This window comes from Chiloscyllium plagiosum, unplaced genomic scaffold (genome assembly GCF_037043375.1).
Source record: "Chiloscyllium plagiosum isolate Xiang-an unplaced genomic scaffold, Cpla_swu_hap1 HiC_scaffold_53X, whole genome shotgun sequence".
Taxonomy (NCBI): domain Eukaryota; kingdom Metazoa; phylum Chordata; class Chondrichthyes; order Orectolobiformes; family Hemiscylliidae; genus Chiloscyllium; species Chiloscyllium plagiosum.
Window position 1 is genome coordinate 18823384 of NW_028270191.1, and position 24270 is coordinate 18847653.

At 42.0% G+C, this 24270-nt stretch overlaps 1 protein-coding gene across 2 annotated transcripts; it reads right to left on the reverse strand.

Annotated features, from left to right (window-relative positions):
* Positions 1-665: 665 nt before the first annotated feature.
* On the reverse strand, positions 666-22943 carry LOC122543318 (ADP-ribosylation factor 3-like). 2 transcript variants are annotated; one of them, XM_043681836.2, is made up of 6 exons: positions 22925-22943; positions 16270-16336; positions 11125-11334; positions 10167-10277; positions 9222-9346; positions 666-7638 (listed from the first exon to the last, which is right to left on the reverse strand). In XM_043681836.2, the coding sequence occupies exons 3-6, from the start codon at positions 11264-11266 to the stop codon at positions 7480-7482; spliced, it is 537 nt and encodes a 178-aa protein (XP_043537771.1). In that variant the 5' UTR covers positions 11267-11334; positions 16270-16336; positions 22925-22943; the 3' UTR covers positions 666-7479. The 2 variants fall into 2 exon arrangements, with proteins under 2 accessions (XP_043537771.1, XP_043537772.1); XM_043681837.2 differs by lacking the exon at positions 22925-22943 and adding an exon at positions 18237-18306.
* Between the last annotated feature and the right edge of the window lie 1327 nt (positions 22944-24270).

Here is a 24270-nt window from a genome sequence, read left to right on the forward strand (position 1 = left end):
TTAACCTTTGAAGAGATCATGAGGATATTCGGAACTATGATTCACAATCAATTGATCAATTAAAAAATTTAGATCCAGGAAATATTGTCTTTGGTTACACAATACTGATTTGTATACCAAAATGCACAAGTAATTGGTCACTCTGGCACATGTTACTTCACACACACAAAAAAGAGTGTTCTTTTTTAAAAAAAAAAGGAACTTCAAGTTGTTGTGAAGACAAAAAACACTTACAATTCCCTGCAAATTCTGGCTCATAAGTGAATTATCCAGAAGTCTACTTGCTAGAACTGGTCAAAGATACAAAAAAAGCATAGAGAAGGTGACTCAAGAGTAAACAATGCTGTGACTAATGCAATTTTAGGTTTTCAAAAAAAAAGCCACTATTAAAACATGTTGGATATTTTAAAACACTTAAAAACTTGCTCCCTTTTGCTAAGAACACTGGCTTTGCGCTTTTATTTGCCATCAGCATGCTGTTTTGCTGAACATTTGCGAATTACTGCATCGTGGCCGGAATGCACTCCAGCTTCATATTAGGGCTTGGTTTAAGTGAGGCTGCTCACCATGCAGATTTATTGAAATGCTTCCTACTTCACTTTAGAGATTGAGCAGTGGTGATGTATTTGGTGAAACATGCACTTCATACAAACACATGAAACTCATTTCAGACTTTGATTAGTTTATTCATCGAATAAAAAGTCAGTCAATAGTTACTGCAAAGCAGTCTAATACAAGTTGCAAGAAAAATCAGAAAACCTCTAACCCCTCTTTTACAGCAGTTTGCCAATACCATTGCATAGTGAAGGAAAACAGAACAAAAGTGCTTCACAAACAGATAGGGTAATCCAGTATTTAGCCTACAATATGATCAAAAACAGTAAGGTGCAACGAGGAATGAGAATGTGCAAGAGGCTGGAAGATGAAAAAGTACACAGTTCTTGTATTCAAGCTGTTTCATGGCCACTGTTTTATAAGGCTGAACCAGACTAAAGCACCAACAAAAGCCAGCAAAGAACAAGTTAGGATATGGGTAACAGTTGTGAATGAGTTTCACCGAATGGAACGTGGCAGATTGACTGAGTTTTTAAAACCAATAGAAAAAAAAAGTTACCTATGAGTTCTTAACCAGATTGATCTTCACTCTTGAAAGGTTGAAGACCAAGAAAGATTTGGACAAGTTAGCAGTTCAAGAATAGAAAAAAAGTCAAGAGATTGAGAGAAGATGGCAGATGGGAAGAAGCGCAGGAAGGAAAGGAAGGTGATTGTTGTTTTGAAAATTGGTCAGAGAGAGAGAGAAAAAAAAAAAGAGACTGAGCAAGCTATTTAGTGAACAGAAGGAAAGGCAACTGGTCAGCAGATGGAGTCTGAAGAAAAAAAAAAGGGTGAAGAGTAACAAGTTGGTCTGACAGTAAGAGCTCAGGAGTACAAGAGTAGATAGCTATTCTGCTTTTGTCCCAGCTTAAAAATTGTCCATCTACATGTGGAAATGAACAGTTAAACCAATTGTGCTGGATACATAGACACTGAGAATGCACAGACAGGCAACAGCAAAGTGATTATCTAGTAGATCAAAAGCTCAGTAAGTGGCGAACAAGGGATTTAAGACAAGCAAGGTAGGAGCTTGAAGTCAAAGCTACAGGTTACTGGGGAGAAAGGGAGTCAATCCAAAGTGGAGAGGGACACAAGCTGGAAAGAAAAGGCCAAATTGTAATGGTAAGCGTGACTATGGATAGATTTAAAGGTCAGCAAAACTAGGAGACTGAAAATCATGAAAGATTAATAACTCACTGCAGTGAGAAACTCTTAGAAAGACTGGACCCCTGGAAAGGGGAGGTTAGTAATGCCATCCAGCTCAAGTCAATTATGACTAGTTTATGGCTGCACACCATTCAACTCCTTCATTTAAAATCAAATCAGTTTAGAGGATTCTCCTGGACCCAACACACAAAGGAAAGAATGGCATTTGAAAATCCCAAGATGGGGGCAGCATAGCAGCTCAGTGGTTAGCACAGCTGTCTCACAGCACCAGCTACTTGGGTTCAATTCTGCCCTCTGGAGTTTGCGTGGAGCTTACACATTCAGTCTGCATGGGTTTCCTCCGGATGCTCCAGTTTCCGCCCATAGTCCAAAGATATGCAGACTAGGTAGATTCTTCATGGGAAGAAATGCAGAGATGTGGGTCTGGGTGGGATGTTCAGAGAGTGGGCATAGACTCGATGGACCAAACGGCCTGCTTGCTTTCACACTGTAGGGCTAAGATGTTTTCTAAGATCCTAGATGAAATGTCCTTAAAAAGATTGTGCTCTAATCTGATCAAACACCACTTCTAAACAACTTAAACACAAAAAGTGCAACATGTTGAAGAAAGTCATATGTTAGCACCATGGAAAGTTTCTTCTAGACTCTTAAAAATAAATGATTAAATCCACCTGAAAAGCATAGTGATAAATGCTAATAGCTCAGTGAGGTGACTAGCCATCTTGGGAGGATGAAAACATGAACTATTTGCAGAGACATTTTCCAACATAGACACTTGTACATTGACAATTGTGTTTCAAGTATACTTAGATTGTGCATTTCAAACAGAAGATGACAGATCATTATTACAATTAGTTAGTTTGTATTCAAAGGCTCAAAAAGTATTAAAAATTGCAAGCAGGCAAGAGAACAAAATTTACCCAACATTTCATCGGGCTCTTCCCTGTGACATGGTGCATGCAGGGAATACAGATTATGGAAATGTATATTTACTTCTCGTGGCATAAAGGCTTAACAGGCAGTCTCCATATTACTGCTCTAGCAGAGGTCCACCAAATTGACTGGACAATGAACCAGAGCTCGATAGTGCTGTTCCTCATTGCTTTAACCAGCTGAAACAGCAGTGGAGACTGTGCTTCTGTGATGTACTTGGTGTGTGAACCTTCACATGCTATTTCGATACCCTGCAAACTTTAATTACAAACAGCAAGAGACAGACATTCATAATCCAGTAAAGTCTGAATATTAATTGCATAAGGGCTTTCCCACCTTTACCAAATTCAGTATTTGTGCACATTACTCAGGAATGAAGGTCATGAACAGGATACATTTACAGCTAAAAATAAAAATCTAAAACCAAGTATGTGCATCACACGCAGATTTAATGCAAATTTTCATTTACTCCAATTCCATTTATTTCTGAAAAAGTAATGGAGAACTTGAATAGGGTTTGAAAAATGTTGGAGCAAGCAACTCCCTGCTTAATCTAGAGTAGACACTTTGTAGTCAAAGGAGCAGGGGAAGGGAGCCAAAGGATTTTTGCATTGCAGTCACATGTCTATTTCAGCCAGGATAATTTGCGCTGAACAGGTTTAGGATTAGCAAATGGAATTCAATACACAGAAGAAAGGTGTTGCACTTTGGAAAGTCAAACCAAGGTAGGACTAATACAGTAAGTGGCAAGGTCAGGAGGAGTGTTGTGGAACAGAGGGACCTAGCAGTACAAAGCATATTGTTTGTTGAAAGCAGTGTCACAAGTAGACAGGGTGGTGAAAAAGGCATTTAGCATACAGGCCTTCATTGGTCGAGGCACTGAGTATAGGAGTTAGGGTGTTATGTTACAGTTGTCAAGGATGCACTTGGAGCATTGTGTACAGTTTTGGTCACCCTGTTATAGGAAAGGTATATTAAACTAGAAACAAAAGTGCAAAGAAAATTTACAAGAACGCTGCCAGGACTAGTAGGTCCGAGTTACAAGGAAAGATTGGCCAGGATATTTTATTCAATGGAATGTAGGAGATGGAGGTGACCACATTGACATGTATAAAATCACAAGGGGCATTGACAGGATGAATGCAGATAATTTTTTTCTGCACAGATAAGGAATTGAAAGCTTGAAGACATTGGAGTGGGTGGGGGAAAAAAATAAGAGGGGGGGGGAATTTAGGGAGGACCTGCAGGGCACCATCTTCAGAGTGGTGTGTGTATATGGAGTGGGGTGCCAGAGAAAAAAAAAAGTGTTCGAGGCAGGTACAGTGGCAACATTTAAAAACACATTTGGATAGGTATATGATGGGAAGGGTTGAGGGATAGGGACCAAATGCAGACAATTTGAACTAGCTGAGTGGGCACCATGGACCAGTTTGGGCTGAAGGACCTGTTTCCATGCTGTATTACTCTTATGACTATGACTCTATAATCCCACAACAGTATTGTTGGACAAATGCAAGTGGGAAGATTGAAAATAATTTAAATATTTCTTTCCAGGAGTCTTTATTACAAAATCGAAAACAAAAAAAAAAAGCAGTTGTAATTTGTAAGCCACTACAAATGGTGTGCGCATGTGGACAAGGAGTATGGGAACATTAATGCAAGCATGATCTGTAGTCACTAAGAACAGCAAGACATGAACTTAAACTAGATGGGTTGAAGATAGAGCTTAGGTACACAAGGACAATGATTCTCTGGTTGCTTTTTTTTTAAAAAAGCAAACAAACATTGTTATGGAGTTTATTTTGACAGGTATTTTAAACTGATTTATTCCAATCTTCCTCCATACAGGCTGTATGCTCAAATCTTAAGATTTCCAAAGCATAAATGGAGGAAGATGCCCAAGGCAATACTCAAGACAAGGGGCATCTTTCAGCTCACAAGTACTTGTTCAGAGATTATATAGTGATGGACTATTCTTGGTCTACACAATTGCAGATACATCTCAAAAATGTGAATCTTCCCCAATGGAATGATGATATTATAAGAGATTGAAGCTACATTCCAAGCTCACTGCAACACAACTTCATTAGTGTAAAGCCTCAAATCACTTCTGCAGAAATCAGAAGCGAACTCTAGGTCAAATAAAAAAAGACAGACATTCAGCAACACCCAGCACTTACTGGAAATGTCTTGGAAGTCAGTGATGTTGGGGGGAAAAAAAAAACAAACTATGGATGCTGCAAATTAGAGACAAAAAGTAGAAATTGCTGGAAGAGCTCAGCAGGTCTGGTAGCATCAAAGAACAGAAATCAGAGTTAAAAGTTTTGGGTCAAGTGACCCTTTCTTAGAAGTTCAAGGAAGGGTCACTTGGCCTGAAACATCAACTGATTTCTCTCCTCAGTTGCTGCCAGACCTGCTGAGCTCTGCCAGCAATTTGTATTTTTGTTTTGATGTTGGAAAGCACTGCTTTAAATGGTAACAAGAGAAATCTGAAATTCCCCCCTCCCAAGGGCTGTTCTAGGTCAGTCTTCAGTGTACTTCTTCCTCATTGAAGAGGTGGTGCTTCACCACTCTGCACTTACATACCACAGTCAGTTCAAAGAGTGAATGGCTGAAACCTTGCCATTTAGTGATTACAACCTAGGTCAACACTTGCAATATGAGATGGGAACAGGTTAAAAGTGTTCAGAGTAAGGCAAAGATAGGAGGGTCCTGCTTGGTTTGTAGCAGGACACATGAACACAAGCAGCTTCTGGGCTCAGAAGGCCTTAATATTTTAAGACTGCCTTATGACAAAATGCAAGCAAAATCCAGCCTCGATGTCTGTGTGGAGTTTGCACATTCTCCCGGTGTCTGCGTGGGTTTCCTCCAGGTGCTCTGGTTTCCTCCCAAAATTTAAAGATGTGGAGGTTAGGTGAATTGGCTATGCTAAGTTGCCCATAGTGTTCATGGATGTGTAGGTTAGGTGCATTAGTCAGGGGCAAATGTAGACTAATAGGGTAAGGGGATGGGTCAGGGTGGGTGTGGACTTGTTGGGCAGAATGGCCCATTTCCACACTCTAGGGATTCTATAGTTGGTGGGGCCATGGGAGGTTCATGGATAAATTTTTGATTTTTTTACTTAAAGTCAAAAAAAGGAGAAAGAAAAGACAATTATAAAAAAAATTTTGCATGCAAGGGAACACCTACCTTTAAACTGTCCAAAATGGAAATGGGCTATTCATTGTCATTTGTATAACACAAGCCAATTCAGAAAAAAAACCAGCTTGGGGTGGGGAAGATTTTAATTTGGAAATGCCTCTGATCAAAAAACCTTCCACTTCAAGGCAGGTAATACAAAACAGGTAAATAGATCGCAGTGTTAGATGGGTTAAGCAGTTCATAAATAATTCAATGCAACAAGGCCAGGAATTAAAATTTGTGTTGCAATTTTAATACACACCAAAAATCCACTGCCTTAATCCAACCTTTGTTTCAACTTCAAAATGTCCACTCTGTTCCCAATCTCAACTGCTTATCTTGTTCTTAAAAGGAAAGATTGAATCATGATTCAATCAAATTCTAGTAACCCATTCCACTGCCTCAGCCCTCGTTACCTCTTGCAGCTCAAAAGTCATTTTCCATCTGTTACTACCCTTCAATTTTAAACATGCATTTTAAAACACCACAGTCAGATTTCAGGTTTAGAAAAATTCTTTAACAGTTCTATGTTGCTCTAAATCTAGACCCAAGGAAGGATGCAGTGAACCTACCCAGTCACTGATTAAAGTGTATTTGGTTACAGTAACAGAAACTGTGAAAAATGGTGGTATCAAAGGCTTTCATTTTCTTCAGTCATCCTGAACTACTTTTGGTTGGACAGATACATCCACTCATTTCTTTGACAGCATGCAGCAACATCTAGCTACAGTGGAAACCTTAATCATGCAGGTTGGAAAAAAAGTCCTTCCCTACTTTATCTTCCAAATATACATGAAGATTATCAAATGATTGTAAAGAGACTTCCAGGTATACATCAGAGCGCACTAAATGGGTGGGCAAGTTGCTCTAATTCTAATTGGCAGCTGGCCACCGATTATATAGAGTAGAGGACATGTAGCTCCAAGTATCCCAGCATTTTGATTCACTCTACAAATCTAGATTTCCCCACCACCCCTCAGCTGTCAGTGAACAGATTTAAAAGAACATTTTGCAAGTCTCCAGAAAACATTTGGGTACATTCACTAAAAATTCATATTTTCAACCATGCAAAAACATCAAAACCAGACTATTTTGCAGAGGTGAACAGATTAAATATTTAATAAGGTTAGTTTTGTAGTACCTATTGTTACTGGTTAGGCATTAAGCAAAAATATAAAATATCCAGAACAAGTTACTAATCCAGTGATTGCAATGCAGTACAAAAGAACTGAACAAAATGCTTGTTAAGTTTAGAGCAGTGGTCAAAAGTGCATTTTAAAAAACAGGAGCAAAATATCTTATTGGAATGCAGTAAGTGCACTGTTGATTGAATAAAATCTTAATGCATTGTCGGTTCATTAAATCTTTCCGCAAGGTCCAGTTCAAATTTGAATTTCTCACATTAAGCTAGCAGGAGCTGCTTGAACAAGTCTTGGAAGAGAGACTACAGCAAAATCAAAGACACTATTGAGTGTATCATTGATTCAAGACAGTAAACAGCAAACGCCACACCCCAAGGAAATGATGAAAGTAAAAACGTTAGCATGGCTAAATTCACCTCATCGAGTGAGTCAACTTTTCCAAACAATCGTGAGAAAGCAGTCCTCACTTGTGTTTCAACTGACCAGCTAACCAGTCCAGACCGCTGAAGAGACCATCACCACTGGTGGCACACGTGGCCTGAATATACCAGACCCGGTTGCGCAGAGAATTCAGGCCCAGCTTGTCTGAGATTTGAGCTGTACTCATTGCATTCGGCAGATCCTAGGAAGAAGGGGCAACATTTATACCTCAGGATTACAGTGCTTTACAGGAAGCCTGTGAAACTGTTCCTACTCCCAAAGCCCACAATTAAAAACAAGCACCACCCCCCACCAATCCCTTGCCACAATAGTAAACAGTGGGGATAGCAGCAGAATGCAAAAGGGACAGACCAGTAGAAGGCATTTGATGCAGTATTAAGTGATGAATTTTGCAAGACAATAGAAAAAGATTAAAATAGGGTACAATACTAAATAAGATTCTGGGGAGGTAGGTACAGAAATGCATGCAGTTAACAGAACAAGTTGACAAGGCTGGTTAAAGAGCACACAAGGCTTGATTTTATAAAAAAGTGAAATGCAAGGAACTTCTGCTGCAACCCACGAGTTAGGTGAAGGCATGTAGCCAACTGTAGGCATCATGCTAAGTTTATCCAGGCTGGAGAGTGTACCATCAACTTTTATTTTAATTTACTGCCTTCACGTAGTTAAAAAGGCCAAGGTACTTCACATGAAATCAAAAATATTTTGTTACTTGGTTTCAAGTTAAGGCAGCTAACCAAAAACTTGGTTTAAAAAAGTGATGGTTTTAGAAAGGAACATCTTAAGAGGCACAAGACAGCTGAAGAGATAAAAATCCTTTTAAGCTTAAAGAACACAGTCAACAAATGGGATGGAGTAAAACATTGGAGTCATTGCAACAGATCGGAGGGCTACAGGAGATGGTTGGGGAGGGGGTAGTTTGTTGTGGTTCTGTTCGCCGAGCTGGAAGTTTTTGTTGCAACAAAAACTTCCAGCTCGGCGAACAGAACCACAACAACGAGCACCCGAGCTACAAATCTTCGCACAAACTTTGAAGGGGGTAGTTTATTCCTGGTAATTGTTTGAAGAGGTTGACAGTTGAGCAAGGGCAGGGTTGATGAACTGGCTGAATATTCAAACAAGGAAGCAAGCAAAAAAAGAAAAAAAAATGGCAAGCACATGTGGGACAAGGAGAAGTATTCAGAGTTATGAACTAGGACATACTGCCTGGAAAAGAGGAGTTGGAAGCAGAATCTAACTCCAATAAAAAGAATGGATCAATACTGAAAGGCAATTCTCCCAAACTAGGCAAATGATAGTAAAACACAACATCGAGCAATTGCAATACTGTATTTGTTAAGGCCAAAAATAGCTTGTTGGCTTTATCATAACATAAGCACAAACAAGTTGATATGCAGATTGCCATTTAGTGGTGATAACTGCGCCACTTGCAAGTGCCTTATTCTGCAGTGCAGCCATAAGTTAGAAAGATCCATACGAAAAACCAAAAGATCATATCCCTTTCAAGAGGGAGGACAGGGAGAGAGTCTGGCTCATTGACTCATGAGTAGTCACTGCATCGGGAACAAAACATCAGGCCAGGATGGAAAATTAATGCATTTGTGCCACTAATATTCAAAGCTCATTTCAGAGTGGGATGCACATCAAATCGGTGGCAATCCACACAAACCAGCAATTAACTGCTTGATGCAAAACAAAGACTCTGTACTGGCTGTTTTACTATTCATCCAGTGCAACTACCTTGGACTCCAACAGTTCATTTACCTGTTTGTTGGCAAAGACAAGAAGAACAGCATTGCGCAACTCATCCTCTGCAAGCACCTGCATCAGTTCCTCACGTGCCTCAGACACACGCTCTTTATCATTACTATCAACCACAAATATCAACCCTAGAGGATTAAAAAGAAAGCTCATCTCAAATGGTTAATATTTCTTTCACTTAGCCTCTCCTTCAAGTCCTTAATCACCAACATGATGACCAAGGGCAGGCAGGAAGTCTATCAACATCCAAGGTTTATGACACAGTATATTATGGTTCATTGTTGTAGGCCCTTTTGAGATGGGCTGTTAATTCCACATAATAGGAACCTTACATCTGAAAGAACACAAACAAGTTAGCCATTCAGCTCCTTCAGCATGTTCAGCTATTCAACCAGATCATTGCTGATCTGTGACTCATCTATTCATCAACTTTTGTTGCAAACCCTTTAATAATCTTATGAAGCAAAAACTTGAGTTTAAATCAGTTTAAGCATCTTTGCGATATAATCACTACTTGCAAAAAGTAGTTTCTTTCCCGAATGGTCTAGCTCCAGCTATAAACTGCTGCTCCCATTCTGGATTCTCAGCAGGAAAGGAGATTGCCTAGTGTTAGATTAATGAAAAAAAGTCACTGTATAATCATGCACATGTCATTTAACCCTTTTAAAACCCTGGTATCAATCTGATGATTCCAAGTGAGCAAGTGAAAAAAAAATTAGGAACCAAGCAATGACCAAGCATCTAACCCAATACCTTCTGCGATGGAAAAAGATTAAAAGCAGACAACTTGCTTTACATTTCTACAAACCATTAAAGAAACATTGAATCATATACAGAACCCAGAGGCAAACCTCAGGACAAGTGTCTCTTCCTTTCTCTTGAAGAGATGCTAAATAGGGCCAATTTATGTAACTGAAGGAAAATTAAAAGCAGAATCACTTCTTATACCTTGTGTGTTCTGGAAGTAATGACGCCACAGTGATCGAATTTTGTCCTGGCCACCAACATCCCACACAGTGAAACTGATGTTTTTGTATTCTACCGTCTCAACATTAAAACCTGAGAGAAATAAAACATGTTACTCTTACCAGCTTTATTCACATTTTCCTTTTTCCTCCTAGAAACCTTAAGTCTATTTAGCTAGGAGAGCTGGTCAGCACTACTGCAGTCCCTCCAGAGCCCAATTAGACAGAACTAGGCACAGAAAGGAAAACTGTGCATTAGTTAGTGCTGCATTTTCAAACCATCAGGTATAGTATTGGAAAAAAAACCATTTGCTTCTATTGGGTTTAAAGCAGCTGCCCTCCAGCAAGGATCTTTACTTCAGTATTTCAGGACCTTGATTTAATTAGGCTTTTGCTGCTTCAAGGCAGCACTGAATTATTTCCACTTGCTCTCATTGTTGGAAATTTGGCTGAGCCCAGTTATCCAAACAAACAGCTATGCTCTCATGGAGATAATAAAGAACAAGCAAAGAAAACTACTACTAATATGTAACTAGTGTCCAGACAAAGGATGTTTTTATGTGCAGTTTTAAAAAACGCACTAACTGCAGACTGGTTCCACACATGGAAATCTGGAACTCACTGTCTGCAAGGGTGGGAGAGGCAGAAACTCTCAAATACTATGTAATGTCATGCACACTTGTGATACCAAGGCATTAAAAAAAATTACAGGCTAAGTGCTGGAAAGTGCAATCAGAATAGTCTTGCATTGGTTTTTGATGAGTACACAAATCTTTTCTGTAGACTTGATATAAGAATTATCTTTCAGCCCATAGCTATACTACCTAAAATAAAGGAGTTAGTAATTTAACCTAAAAAGTGAAACCCATACAAATCAGATAGTTTGATGTGGTACTAACTCTTCAATTATTATTCCAGAAGGGAAGAGGAGCTAAACATACCAATCGTGGGAATGGTGGTAACAATTTCACCAAGCTTCAATTTGTACAGAATGGTAGTTTTTCCAGCAGCATCCAGACCAACCATGAGAATTCTCATTTCTTTCATTGAAAAGTATTGTTTAAGAGACATAAGGATTCCCATGGTCAATCACTTGTTTTCCTCCACTGATTTCAGGAAGTTTCTACTTGATTATAGAGGTCTATCACCACCTATAGGGAGGGAGAAAAAAAAAGCATGATAGGATCACTGAAGTCTCCAAGCTAGAATCCAAACACCAGAAAAAAAAACAAATAGGTCACCAGAATTCATCGTGAAAAGAACACCCACTAACTCTTAAGCACCACTTTACATACTAACAGACAGGAGCAGGCCATTCAGCCACTCAAGCCTGACTTGTCATTCAACAAGGTGATATGCCCCAGGTCTCAACTCTTGTGCAAGCCAGCCTTCAATTCACACTAAAATCTATCCACTGCCTCAAATACTTGTGATCTAGCCTCCACAACAGTCTGAAATTCTCTACAATTCACAAAACAATTCCTTTACATCTGGGTTTTAAATATTCTCGTATTTGCCAATTGTGTCCCATAATTCAAGATTCCCTCACTGGTAAGAACATTTTTACACCTATCCTGCCAAGCTCCCTCAGAATCTTATGTTACATTAAGATTACCTCTCATTCTTCCAAACTCATGAGGGAAGGCTTAATTTGTTCAGTCATTCCCAAGAAGTCAATACCTTCATCCCAGGAAACAGCTTCATGAATCACTTTCGAACAGCCCCCCACTACCAGTATGACCTATCAATATAGGGGATCAAACTTTACTCGCTACTCCAGGGTGCAGCCTCAACACGCTGTACAATTTAGTAAGGCTGCCCTACTTTAAAAACGGCACACTAACAGTGCAGCATGTGCATGCTAACTTTGTTTCCATGCACAAGGACACCCAGGTCCCTTTGTGCTGCACTTTGAATCTATTTCAACAACAGCATACCATTTGATTCTTCAAGTGCATCCCGCCACACTTCCTTAAAAAAAAAAGCCATCTGCCCTTTTTTGCCCACAATATATCTCCATCCCCTTCAAGTTCCACATCCTCAACCCCAGAGACCCTCCCACTTAAAGTATCAATTTAGATGAATTATTTTTTGCCAAGTCATTAATATAGACAAAAAAAAAAGTCATACAGCACAAAAACAAACAAAGTCTCTTCAGTCCAACTAGTCCATGCCAATCAGCTTTCCAAACCAATAGTCTCACTTGTCTGGGTTTGGCCCATATCCATCCAAACCTTCCCTATCCATGTACTTATCCAAGTATCTTTTAAATGTTGTAACTGTACCTGCATCCGTACTTCCTCAGGCAGTTCATCCCACACTTGAACCACTCCAAAAAGGCTGCCTCTCGAGCCTTTTTTAAAATCCTTAAAGAACACTAGTTTTGAACACCTCAGGCTACAGAAACGACCCTTGCTATTCACTATCTATGCCCCTCATGATTGCATAAACCTCTAAAGGTCACCCTTCAACTTCCTACATTGCAGTTAAAAAAAAAAGTCCCACCATATCTTTACAACTTAAACCTTCCATTCCCAGCAACATCCTGGTAAATCCTTTCTGAACACGCCTCAATTACTAATATCCTTCATACAGCAGGATGACCAGAACTGTACACAGTGCTCCAGAAGAGGACTCATCAACATGACACTCAAATTCCTATCCACAAAGATCTGAGCAAAGGCATATGTGCTTAAGACCCTACCCACACATGATGCAAATGTCAAAAAGAAATTATGTACCTGAATCCCCAGATCTGTTCTACAACATTACCCAGGGCCCTACCATTAATTGTATTCATCCTGCCCTTCTGTTTTTTTTAAAAACCAAACTTAAACGCCATCTGCTACTCCTCAGCCCATTGACAGACCCTTCAGTCCAACCAGCCCATGCTGACCATAACAAATTGAACTAGTCCCATATCCCTCCAAACATTCCTTAAAAATCAGCTGTACAGCATGGAACAGACCCTTCAGTGTAATTTGTCAATGATTCAGGATATCTGGTTGGCATTGATAAGTTGGACTGAAGGGTCTGTTTCCATGCTGTACAGCTGATTAAGGAATGTTTGGAGGGAGATGGGCCAAATGCTGGCCAATGGGATTAGATTGCCAACCAGATATCTTAAGTTAACCTAGTCCTATTTGCCAGCATCCAGCCCATATCCCTCTAAACCCTTCCAATTCATATACCCATCTAGATGCCTTTTAAATGTTACAATTATACCAGCCTCCACCACTTCCTCTGGCAGCTCAATCTATAAACATACCATCCTTTGCATGAAAGTGTTGCCCTTTAGATCCCTTTTAAATCTTTCCCCTCTCGCCTTAAACCTATGCCCTCTAGTTTTGGGCTCCCAACCCTGGGGGAGAAAAGACCAACTATTCATCCTATCCATGCTCCTTGTGATCTTCTATGAAGTCATCTCTCAATCTTCAGATCAACAGGGAAAACAGCCACAGACTATTTAACCTTTCCCTATAGCTCAAACCCTCCAACCCTGGCAACATCCTTGTAAATCTTTTCTGAACCCTTTCAAGTTTCACAACATCCTTCCTATAGTAGGGAGACCAGAATTGCACACAATATTCCAAAAGTGGCCTAACCAATGTCCTGTACAGCCGCAACATGACCTCCCAACTCCTATACTCCATGCACTGACCAATAAAGGAAAGCATACCAAACACCACCTTCACTATCTTATCTACCTGCAACTCTACTTTCGTCTTTGTTCAGCAACACTCCAAGACCTTACCATTAAAATGTAGAAGTCCTGCCCAGATTTACCTTTCCAAAATGCAGCACTTTACATTTATCCAAATTAAACTCCACCTGCCATTCCTCAGCCTATTGGCCCATCTGATCAAGATCCCATTGTTCTGGAGGTAAAAGTCTTTGCTGTCCACTACATCAATTTTGGCATCGTCTACAAATTTACTAACCATACCTCCTACATTCGTATCCAAAAAGCAACCTTCCCACTTCCCGGTCTACCTTGGAGCCAGTTCTGTATCCAAATGGCTAGTTCTCCCTATATTGTGTGATCTAACCAGTCGACCATGACGAACCTTGCCAAATGCCTTACTGAAGTACATGTGGATCACGTTTGCTGCTCTGCCCTCAAACCGGTTACTTCTTCAAAGAGAAAAAACTTCAATCTTTAGGTTAGCCAGACAATTTCCCATGCACAAGGCCACATTGATCGCCCCATATCAGTCCTTGCCTTTCCAAATACATGTAAATTTTGTCCTTCAGGATTCTCTCCAACAACTTGCCCACCACTAATAGACTCACTGGTCTATAGTTCCCTAGCTTTCCCTTACCAGCTTTCCTAAGGAGTTGCACCACATAAGCCAACCTCTGGCGTTCCAGCACATGACTACCAGTGATCCAAATACCTCAGCAAGGGGCCCAACAATCACTTCTAGCTTCCCACAGACTGCTAGGGTACATCTAATCAAGTCCTAGGAGTTCTACCTTTATGCATTAAGACATCCAGCACCACCTCCTGTCATGTGGAAGTTTTTCAAGAGGTCACTATTTCTCCACATTCTCGATCTTCTGTATCCTTTGCTACAGTAAAACACTGATACAAAATACTCATTTAGTATCACCATCTCCTGCATTTACACATGTAGGCACCCTTGCTGATCTTTAAGAGGCCCTATTCTTTCCCTAGTTACCTTTTTGTCCTTAAACGCAAGGTAGAATACCTTTGGATTCTCCTTAACTCAATTTGCTGAAGTTCTCATGTCCCCTTTTTACCCACCCAATTTCCCACTTAAGTATACTCTATTGCCTTTATACTCTCCTAGGGATCTCTGCCATCTACAGTGGACATAGTTTTCTCTCCACCCCCCCCCGCCCAAAGAGGAAAGGAAGCCTCAAATTTTTATAGTCATCCAGCTTTCCCTACACCTACCAGCCTTGCCCTTCACCATAACCAGAATTATTGATGCATTTATCCAATGTCTAAACATTGTAACTGTACGCACATCCACCACAAACCATTCACCTCATGATTTTATAAATCTTTGTAATTAGCAAGTTTGGAGAAGATTTGTAGCTCAGGTTGAGGTTCTGGATGTATGTTTGTTCGCTGAGCTGGAAGGTTCATTTTCAGACATTTCGTCACCCTATTAGGTAATATCTTCAGTGAGCCACCGGACGAAGTTGAAAATGAACCTTCCAGCTCAGCGAGCAAACCTACATCCAAAACATTTGTAATCTTATAACCTTAACTGTCCACTAGCTAACAAATAACTGATGCCTTAAGACGGATCCATGTGGCACACCACTAGCTATGTCACTAACCTGAAGATCCATTAATCCTGACTATTTGCTGTGCCTTAGCCAATGCACAATCCATTTGAATACATTACCTCCATACTATGAACATTTATCTTGTCCAAGCAGCTTATGTCACACCTTAGCAAATGCTTTCTGGAGACCAATACATAGCTACAAGTTCCCCTTTATCAACTCTGCATTAAGCTTTCCTGAATGTCCAGGAGTTAATTTTCTAACAGATCAGAATCTATGCATTAGCACTGCAAGCCATCTGAAAAGAAAGAACATAGAAGGATCAAATCCCCAAATACAATTTTGTAAATATACACATCATTTGCAGAGTTTAAACAATAAACCTAGATTATTCTGAAGTGTAGGCACTATGCTCTATACTTTAAATACACATTACCTGCTGCTTCAATCAGATCAGCAGCTCTGCCTGGTTCCCAAATATAAAAAGAGACGACACCTCAAAATTGGAAAAAGTCATCCAACTGGATTCTGTCTACAAATATGACAGCCCCAAAAAGTCAAGATGCTGACTCCAAAGCTCTAATTAAGAATTCAATTATGCAAAAGCTTACATTAAACCAGACACAGTGGGCTAGCTTGCTTAATGTATTTGCACTTACCTACTAGTGTAAAGTCTGCTAGCCTCTGGCTCAATCTTAGTACAGTAAAACCTTTGGTAGGATGCAGCTCTGAATTTCAAAACCAACATTATGCATGCATATTTTTCAAAGGTCTTAAAAATGACACTAAATGCAAGTTTGAGGGGAAGAGTCAAAAATACTTACAAAAACACAGATGCACACTGCGCAGGCTCAGCCAAGTCCAACTTTAGTAAATTGGAGATATCACCCACTGTAAAGAAAATAAGCAAAGTCAAAAAAATTGTCAAACAGTAGAGATGTAATAAAACAGAGTCTGGTGAGGCCACAACTGGAGTATTGTGCACAGTTCAGGTCATATTATAGGAAGGACATAATGGCTCTGGAGAGCGTGCAGAGAAGATTTACTAGAATGCCACCAGGGCTGGAGAATTACAGCTATGAGGAGAGATCGGAGGGGGTTGGGATTGCTTTCCTTTGAACAAAGATGACGGAGGGATATAACGAGTTCAGAATCGGATGTCATACGTTCAAGTTAAGCAGCAGAAAGATTAGAGGAGATGTGAGGAACGTTTTGAAAGGTGAGGTTTCTTGAATTCGCTGCTTGTGTTGGTGGAGGCAGAGACCCTTAAAACTCCTTAAAAGGAGAAGCTAGATCTGCAGGACTATAGATCATGTGCAGGAAGATAGGATTAGAAAGAGCATTTGGGCCAGCATGGATGATATAGGCCAAATAACCCCTTCTCGGCTTTATCATTTCTACGTTTCGACCATGCCGTGATATTGTACTTCACCACATTCGGTTTCCTCGATTCCAGGACCGGTCAAGGGAAGCGACAATTGCAACCACTCCCCCTGCCCCACCCCAAAACAGTTTCTCATCAAGTTTGCTAAACATTCTTTCCATCTAGTCACAGAGTCAGATGTACAGCATGGAAACAGACCCTTCGGTCCACCCGTCCATGCCGACCAGATATCGGAACCCAATCTAGTCCCACCTGCCAGAACCAGACCCATATCCCTCCAAATCTTTCCTACCCATCCAAGTACCTCCAAACCCTTCCTATTCATATATCCATCCAAATGCCTTTTAAATGTTGCAATTGTACCAGCCTCCACCACTTCCTCTGGCAGCTCATTCCATACATGTACCACCCTCGGCGTGAAAAAGTTGCCCCTTGGGTCTCTTTTATATCTTTCCCCTCTCACCCTAAACCTATGCCCTCTAGTTCTGGACTCCCTGACACCAGGAAATGACTTTGTCTATTTATCCTATCCATGCCCCTCATGATTTTATAAACCTCTAAGGTCACCCCTCAGCCTCCAACACTCCAGGGAAAACAGCCCCAGCCTGTTCAGCCTCTCCCTGTAGCTCAAATCCTCCAACCCTGGCAACATTCTTGTAAATCTTTTCTGAACCCTTTCAAGTTTCACAACATCTTTCCAAAAGGAAGGAGACCAGAATTGCACCCAATATTCCAACAGTGGCCTAACCAATGTCCTGTACAGCCGCAACATGACCACCCAACGCCTGTACTCAATACTCTGACCAATAAAGGAAAGCATACCAAACGCCTTCGTCACTACCCTATCTACCTGCGACTCCACTTTCAAGGAGCTATGAACCTGCACCCTAAGGTCTCTTTATTCAGCAACACTCCCTAGGACCTTACCATTAAGTGTATAAGTCCTGCTAAGATTTGCTTTCCCAAAATGCAGCACCTCACATTTATCTGAATTAAACTCCATCTGCCACTTCTCAACCCACTGGCCCAGCTGGTCAAGATCTCGTTGTAATCTGAGGTAACCCTCTTCACTATCCACTCCACCTCCAATTTTGGTGTCATCTGTAAACTTACTAACTGTACCTCTTATGCTCACATCCAAATCATTTATGTACGTGACAAAAGCAAGGACCCAGCACCAATCCTTGTGGCACTCCACTGGTCACAGGCCTCCAGTCTGAAAAATAGCCCTCCACCACCACCCTCTATCTTCTACCTTTGAGCCAGTTCTGTATTCAACAATCACTTCATTTCAAAAGCTTGCCATGCCTTGAACAGGTGCTACAACATTCACTTGAGATTCCACTGCTCCCCAGAGGATTTGCATTATTTACAAAACACTTCCCATGTGTATTTAGTGCTCCTTACAATAATCTTTGGCAGATGTGTACAACCCTACACTCCTGCTCTTGAATAATGATCAAACAAACAATCTGAAAAATAAAAGCAGAGAGAACACAAGTGAAAAATTCAAGTAACAGGAGCACAAACTATGGTATCTAATGTTTATTGATCGAACAGTTTGGACATGCATTCCATAAAACTTCATTAAGCAGATCACTGCAATTTTCCATCTCATCAGATAGGCAACTGCACCCAGTCTAGAATATAGTGCACTGTGCTTTGGGAAGTATCAGGCAAAGAATTTAATTCTATATGCAAAAACATACCACAATAGCTGGTTTGCACTTCTTTCTAGTCAATTGGGATGACTTTCACCATGTTCAGTATACATTTAAGAGACATACTCATAATATCACTGTCATAACATGTGAACAGAAGGGTACAAACAACTCAATCTACTTATTAGATCACAAGGCACATTAACCAAGTGGAACCATGCTGCTCTGTTGCAACTTAATAGGTTAGCATTACCCTCAACACCTCCGTACCTGAGGAATACAGTGTTTGTACACAATTTGTAATAAATGCCCATTAGACACTTGAATACCACACCCAGCTTACATTAGAACATAACAGGATCTCACAAACACTGCATTGGAGTCACTGTCTGGTCATGACATTCAGCACCCACTCAAAATCATAACTCATGGTGGAGCAAATATTGCTGTAAGATAACCATCTCCAGTTTACAGTCAGCCAGTGATGTTCCAACTGAAATGTAAGAGTTTGCAGACAGTAAAAATGAAATATCACTAAATATTCATGGTCAGTGATCAGACATTTAAGTTTGTCACACCGAATGGTAGTCTGCAATTAGAAGGCAGAAGTATCATCAAAGGACCTTTCATGAAGCAATTCACCATAGCCTTTAAAAATCTAATAACCCTTCCAAGTGAAACAATTAAAACTCCCAACTCCAATACAAACAACAGCTTTCAAACTAGCGGCCTCAAAGCAGCAAATTCTCCTCTGAAGCAATACGACCTAACTGCTTCAAACAGTTTCACTGTGGAATACTTAAATTCAATTTCTTATCAACTTAAATCACCAAGGAGCAGCTACATTAAATAAACTCAGTTACAGAGATATACAGCATGGAAACAGACCCCTCGGTCCAATTCTTCTATACCAACCAGATAGCCCAACACAATCTAGTCGCACCTGCCAGCACCTGGCCCATATCCCTCCAAACGCCTTTTAAATGTTGCAATTGTACCAGCCTCCACCACTTCCTCTGGCAGTTCATTCCATACACATGCCACCCTCTGAAAAAAAGTTGCCCATTAGGTCCCTTATATATCTTTCCACCTCACCCTAAACCTCTGCCCTCTAGTCCTGGACTCCCTATGCCAGGGAAAAGACTGTATTTATCCTATCCATGCCACTCATGATTTTATAAACTTCTATAAGCTCACCCCTCAGCCTCCGAGGCTCCAGGCAAAACAGCCAGAGCCTGTTCAACCTCTCCCGATAGCTCAAATCCTCCAACCCTGCCAACACCCTTGTAAATCTTTTCTTCTTTCATTCGAAATGTGGGTGTCACTGGCTCGCCAACACTTTATTACCCAACCTGAGCCACCCCTGAGAAATTAGTGCTAAGCTGCTTATTCTCACCACTGCAGTCCACATGCTATGGGTGAGCCAAAATACCCTGCAGGGAATTCCAGAATATAGATTCTGACAGTAAAGGAAGGAAACATATTTCCAAGTCAGGATGTTGAGTGGCGTAGAGGCACTGCCATACATCTGCTGCCCATGTCCTTCTAGATGGAAGTGGTTATGCATTGGAAGGTGCTGTTGAAGGATCTTTGGTGAATTTCTGCATTTGTAGATTGAGTAGCTGCAGCATATACAGCCACAGTGGAGATGGTGCCAATCAAACAGGCTGTTTTGTCCAGCTTAGTGATGTTAGAGCTACAAGGAGAAAGTGAGGTCTGCAGGTCAGAGTAGAATGCGTTGCTAGAAAAGCACAACAGGTCAGTCAGCATCCAAGGAGTAGGAGAATCGATGTTTCAGGCCAGAGCCTTTCATCAGGCATGAGGCAGAGAACCTCAGAGGTGGAGAGATAAGAGGGAGGGAGGTGGGGCTGGGGAGAAGTTAGCTAAGAGTGCAATAGGTAGATAGAGGTGGGGATAAAGGTGATAGGTCAGAGAGGAGGGTGGAGCAGCAGAGGACAGGACTTGGGGAGTACAGTGAGGGAGAACTCAGGTCTTTGTAGAGAAGAACTTCAAGGTAGGCTCTCTCTCCAAGTTCTCCTCCTCTCTCTACAAAGATCTCAGAGTCCTCCTCAAGTCCTCTCCAACCTATCACCTTTACCCCTACCTCCATCCCCCTATTGCACTCTAAGCCACCTTCTCCCCAACCCCCATTTATCTCTCCACCCCCAAGGCTCCCAGCCTCATTCCTGACGAAGGGTTCTAGCCTGAAACGTTGATTTTCCTGCTCCTCGGATGCTGCCTGACCTGCTGTGCTTTTCCAGCAACACACACTCGACTCTGACTTAGAGCTGCACCCATCCAGGCAAGTGAGTCAGGTGGTGAGTTCTACAGTATTCCTAGCCTCTGACCTGTTCTTGTTGCCACTGTTTATGCAGAGAGCCCAGTTGAGTTTTGATTAATTGGTAGGCCAGCATTTATTACCATCCTTAATTGCCCCAAGGGCAGTCAAGACGACAACTACAATGCTGTGGGTCTAGAGTCACACGTAGGCCAGAGTATGTGAGGATAGCAATGGGCTTTTCAAATATCATGAAATCATTGATTAATTCTAAACTTTTACTGGACTTAATTTCCACCATCTGCAAGGACAGGATTTGAACTAGTGCCCCCAGAACATTACTTAAGTCTCTGGATTAATACTCCCATGGCCTAATACACTAGACCATCACCTCCCCATCATTGAATGTCAAGGGACAGTGATTAGATGGTCTCTTATTGGAGATGGTCATTGTCTGGCATTTGTGGCATGACTCTTACTTGCCACTTCTCAGCCCAAGTCTGGATATTGTCCAGACCTTGTTGCATTTGAACATTGTCAATCCTCTGCTACTGAAGCAGTCAAACGGTGCTGAAATTTGTACCATCATTGGCAAACATCCCTACTTCTGACCCATGAAGGGAAGAATTGATGAAACAGCTGAAGATGGTTGGACAAAGGATACTATCCTGAGGAACTCCTGCTGAGGACATCCTGGAAATAAACAACTAACTATCTTCCTATCTGCCAGGTATTACTCCAACCAGCACAGACCTGCTCCCTAATACCATACTCACTAATTCCAGTTTTGCTAGAGCCCTCAATGCCACACTCCGTCAAATGCAGCCTTGATGTCAAGGGCCACCACTGACCTAGTGGCCTCAGTTTGAACTTTAAAGATTAGATTAGATTCCCTACAGTGTGGAAACAGGCCCTTCGGCCCAACAAGTCTACACCAACCCTCCAAAGAGCAAGCCACTCCCCTCTGACTAACGCACCTAACACTATGGGCAATTTAACATGGCAAATTCACCTGGCCTGCACATCTTTGGATTGTGCGAGGAAACTTGAGCACCCAGAGGAAACCCACGCAGACACGGTGAGAATGTGTCTGTGTGGAGTTTGCACAGTCACCAGAGGATGGAATAGAATCTAGGACCCTGGTGCTGAGGGGCTTGAAAAGAAATCACATCCGTCAGTATCAACTCTGTGGGAAGCAGCTGAGAGTTGCTCACATGCAAAAAGAAATGTGAGCACCCCAACTTGGAGTGTTTACAAAACAAAACTACAATATCACTTTGCAAACAAGGACAAGGTACAGTACCAGCCAATGCCCAGTAACAAGCAGCAATGGCACAAAATAACTTACACAAAAACTTTTACCTCATCTTAAAATTCCAGTGCAAAATGAAAGTGCAAACACTGTTCAATGGGCGTTCCTATTGCACCTCTTAACAGGACGGTCATTAAAACTTTAGTGCAGGAAGCACCGAGACGGATAGCAGTCGCGAGCAGAGAGGGGTTATACCCGAGACGTCAATTTCCCCACCACCTGATGCTGCCTCCTTCCAGCCTCCTGGTTGTCTACTTTAGAACCCAGCATCTAAAGTTTTCTTTTGTCTCCAGGCTATACTCTCTACGTGCGTTCATCACTTCTCTGCACCTCCCCCAACTTTACCTACAGCTTCCCCCCCATCCCCAGTCCCGAGACATCGACTTCTCCACCTCCTAATGCTACCTGGCTTGCTGTGTTCTCCCAGCCTCCTGCCTGAGAGAAAAACAGGCATTTCTTAATTTAAAAAACTTTTATATTTTAAGCCTTGCAAAGACTGGTAACTCATCACTAAGTGAGAGACGACTTTTTAAAAAAAAGCAAGCCCGAGTGCGTCCAGAAACGATCACAAGATGGAGCCGTGAAGGGGTTAAGAGAGATGCAGGGAACGAGCGTCGCAAAGACGGGAACAGGAACAACTCTCTTCCGGGGAAGAGCCTTTCAGATCAGGCCGCTGGCAACCTGTTCATTCGACAGCCTCGAATCCAAGCAACTGTGTGAGGGAAGAGGATTAGCAAGAAGGCTGAGCCTATCTACACCATCGTCTAACTCGGCTCAGGGTAAAAGACGATTTACAAGAATACTTTTATTTTCCTCTTCCCTTAACTCCAACAAATTCACTCACCGCCCACTCCTCGCTGCAAAGTACGTCACTCTTACAAGCTCCAAACCCCGCGAGAGCAGCTATTTAAACCGTCACGCGTAGGCGCGACTTCTGTCTCTCCGTCATTCAGAGTTGGCAGCTCAATCCCACCTTCCCCCCCACTGGTGGAGTGTGGGCATTACTGGCAGCGCCAGCATTGTCAGCTACACTGCTCCGGTCACTATTGGGCCAGACCAGGTAAAGCATTAGTGAAGCAGATGGGTTTTTATTCGATAGTGGTTACAGGATTGCCATTGGCTGTCTTTTTATTCCACATTTTTACTGAATTCATACTTCACCATCTGGTGGGATTCGAAGCCATGTCCTCAGAACAATAGCCTGGAGTCCTCGATTACTTGTACAGTGACATTATCACTACACCATGGGCAGCACGGTGGCTCAGTGGTTAGCGCTGCTGCCAAGGTCCCAGGTTCGATTCCAGCCTCTGGCGACTGTCTGTGTGGAGTTTGCACGTTCTCCCCGTGTCTGCGTGGGTTTCCTCCAGGTGCTCCAGTTTCCTCCCACAGTCCAAAGATGTGCAGGTCAGGTGAATTGACCATGCTAAATTGCCCCATAGTATGACAGGTGTAAATGTTGGGAAATGGGTCTGGGTGGGTTACTTTTCAGAGGGTTGGTGTGGATTTGTTGGGCTGAGGGGCCTGTTTCCATACTGTAATCTAATCTAAACCAACACTTTCCCTTATGAAAGATGATCTGGCACTGTGCACTTGTGGAAGAATCTAGAACCAGGGGTCGCTATCTAAATAGGACGGTTGGAGGAAGAGCGCCTCATCTTCCGCCTAGGAACCCTCCAACCACAAGGGATGGACCATAGCAACACGACGGTTGGAGGAAGAGCGCCTCATCTTCCGCCTAGGAACCCTCCAACCACAAGGGATGGACCATAGCAACACGACGGTTGGAGGAAGAGCGCCTCATCTTCCGCCGAGGAACCCTCCAACCACAAGGGATGAACTCAGATTTCTCCAGTTTCCTCATTTCCCCACCCCCCACCTTGTCTCAGTCAAATCCCTCGAACTCAGCACCGCCTTCCTAACCTGCAATCTTCTTCCTGACCTCTCCGCCCCCACCCCACTCCGGCCTATCACCCTCACCTTGACCTCCCTCCACCTATCGCATTTCCAACGCCCCTCTGCCAAGTCCCTCCTCCCTACCTTTTATCTTAGCCTGCTGGACACACTTTCCTCATTCCTGAAGAAGGGCTTATGCCCGAAATGTCAATTCTCCTGTTCCTTGGATGCTGCCTGACCTGTGCTTTTCCAGCAACACATTTTCAGCGTCGCTATCTAAATGTCAGGGTTTTCCAT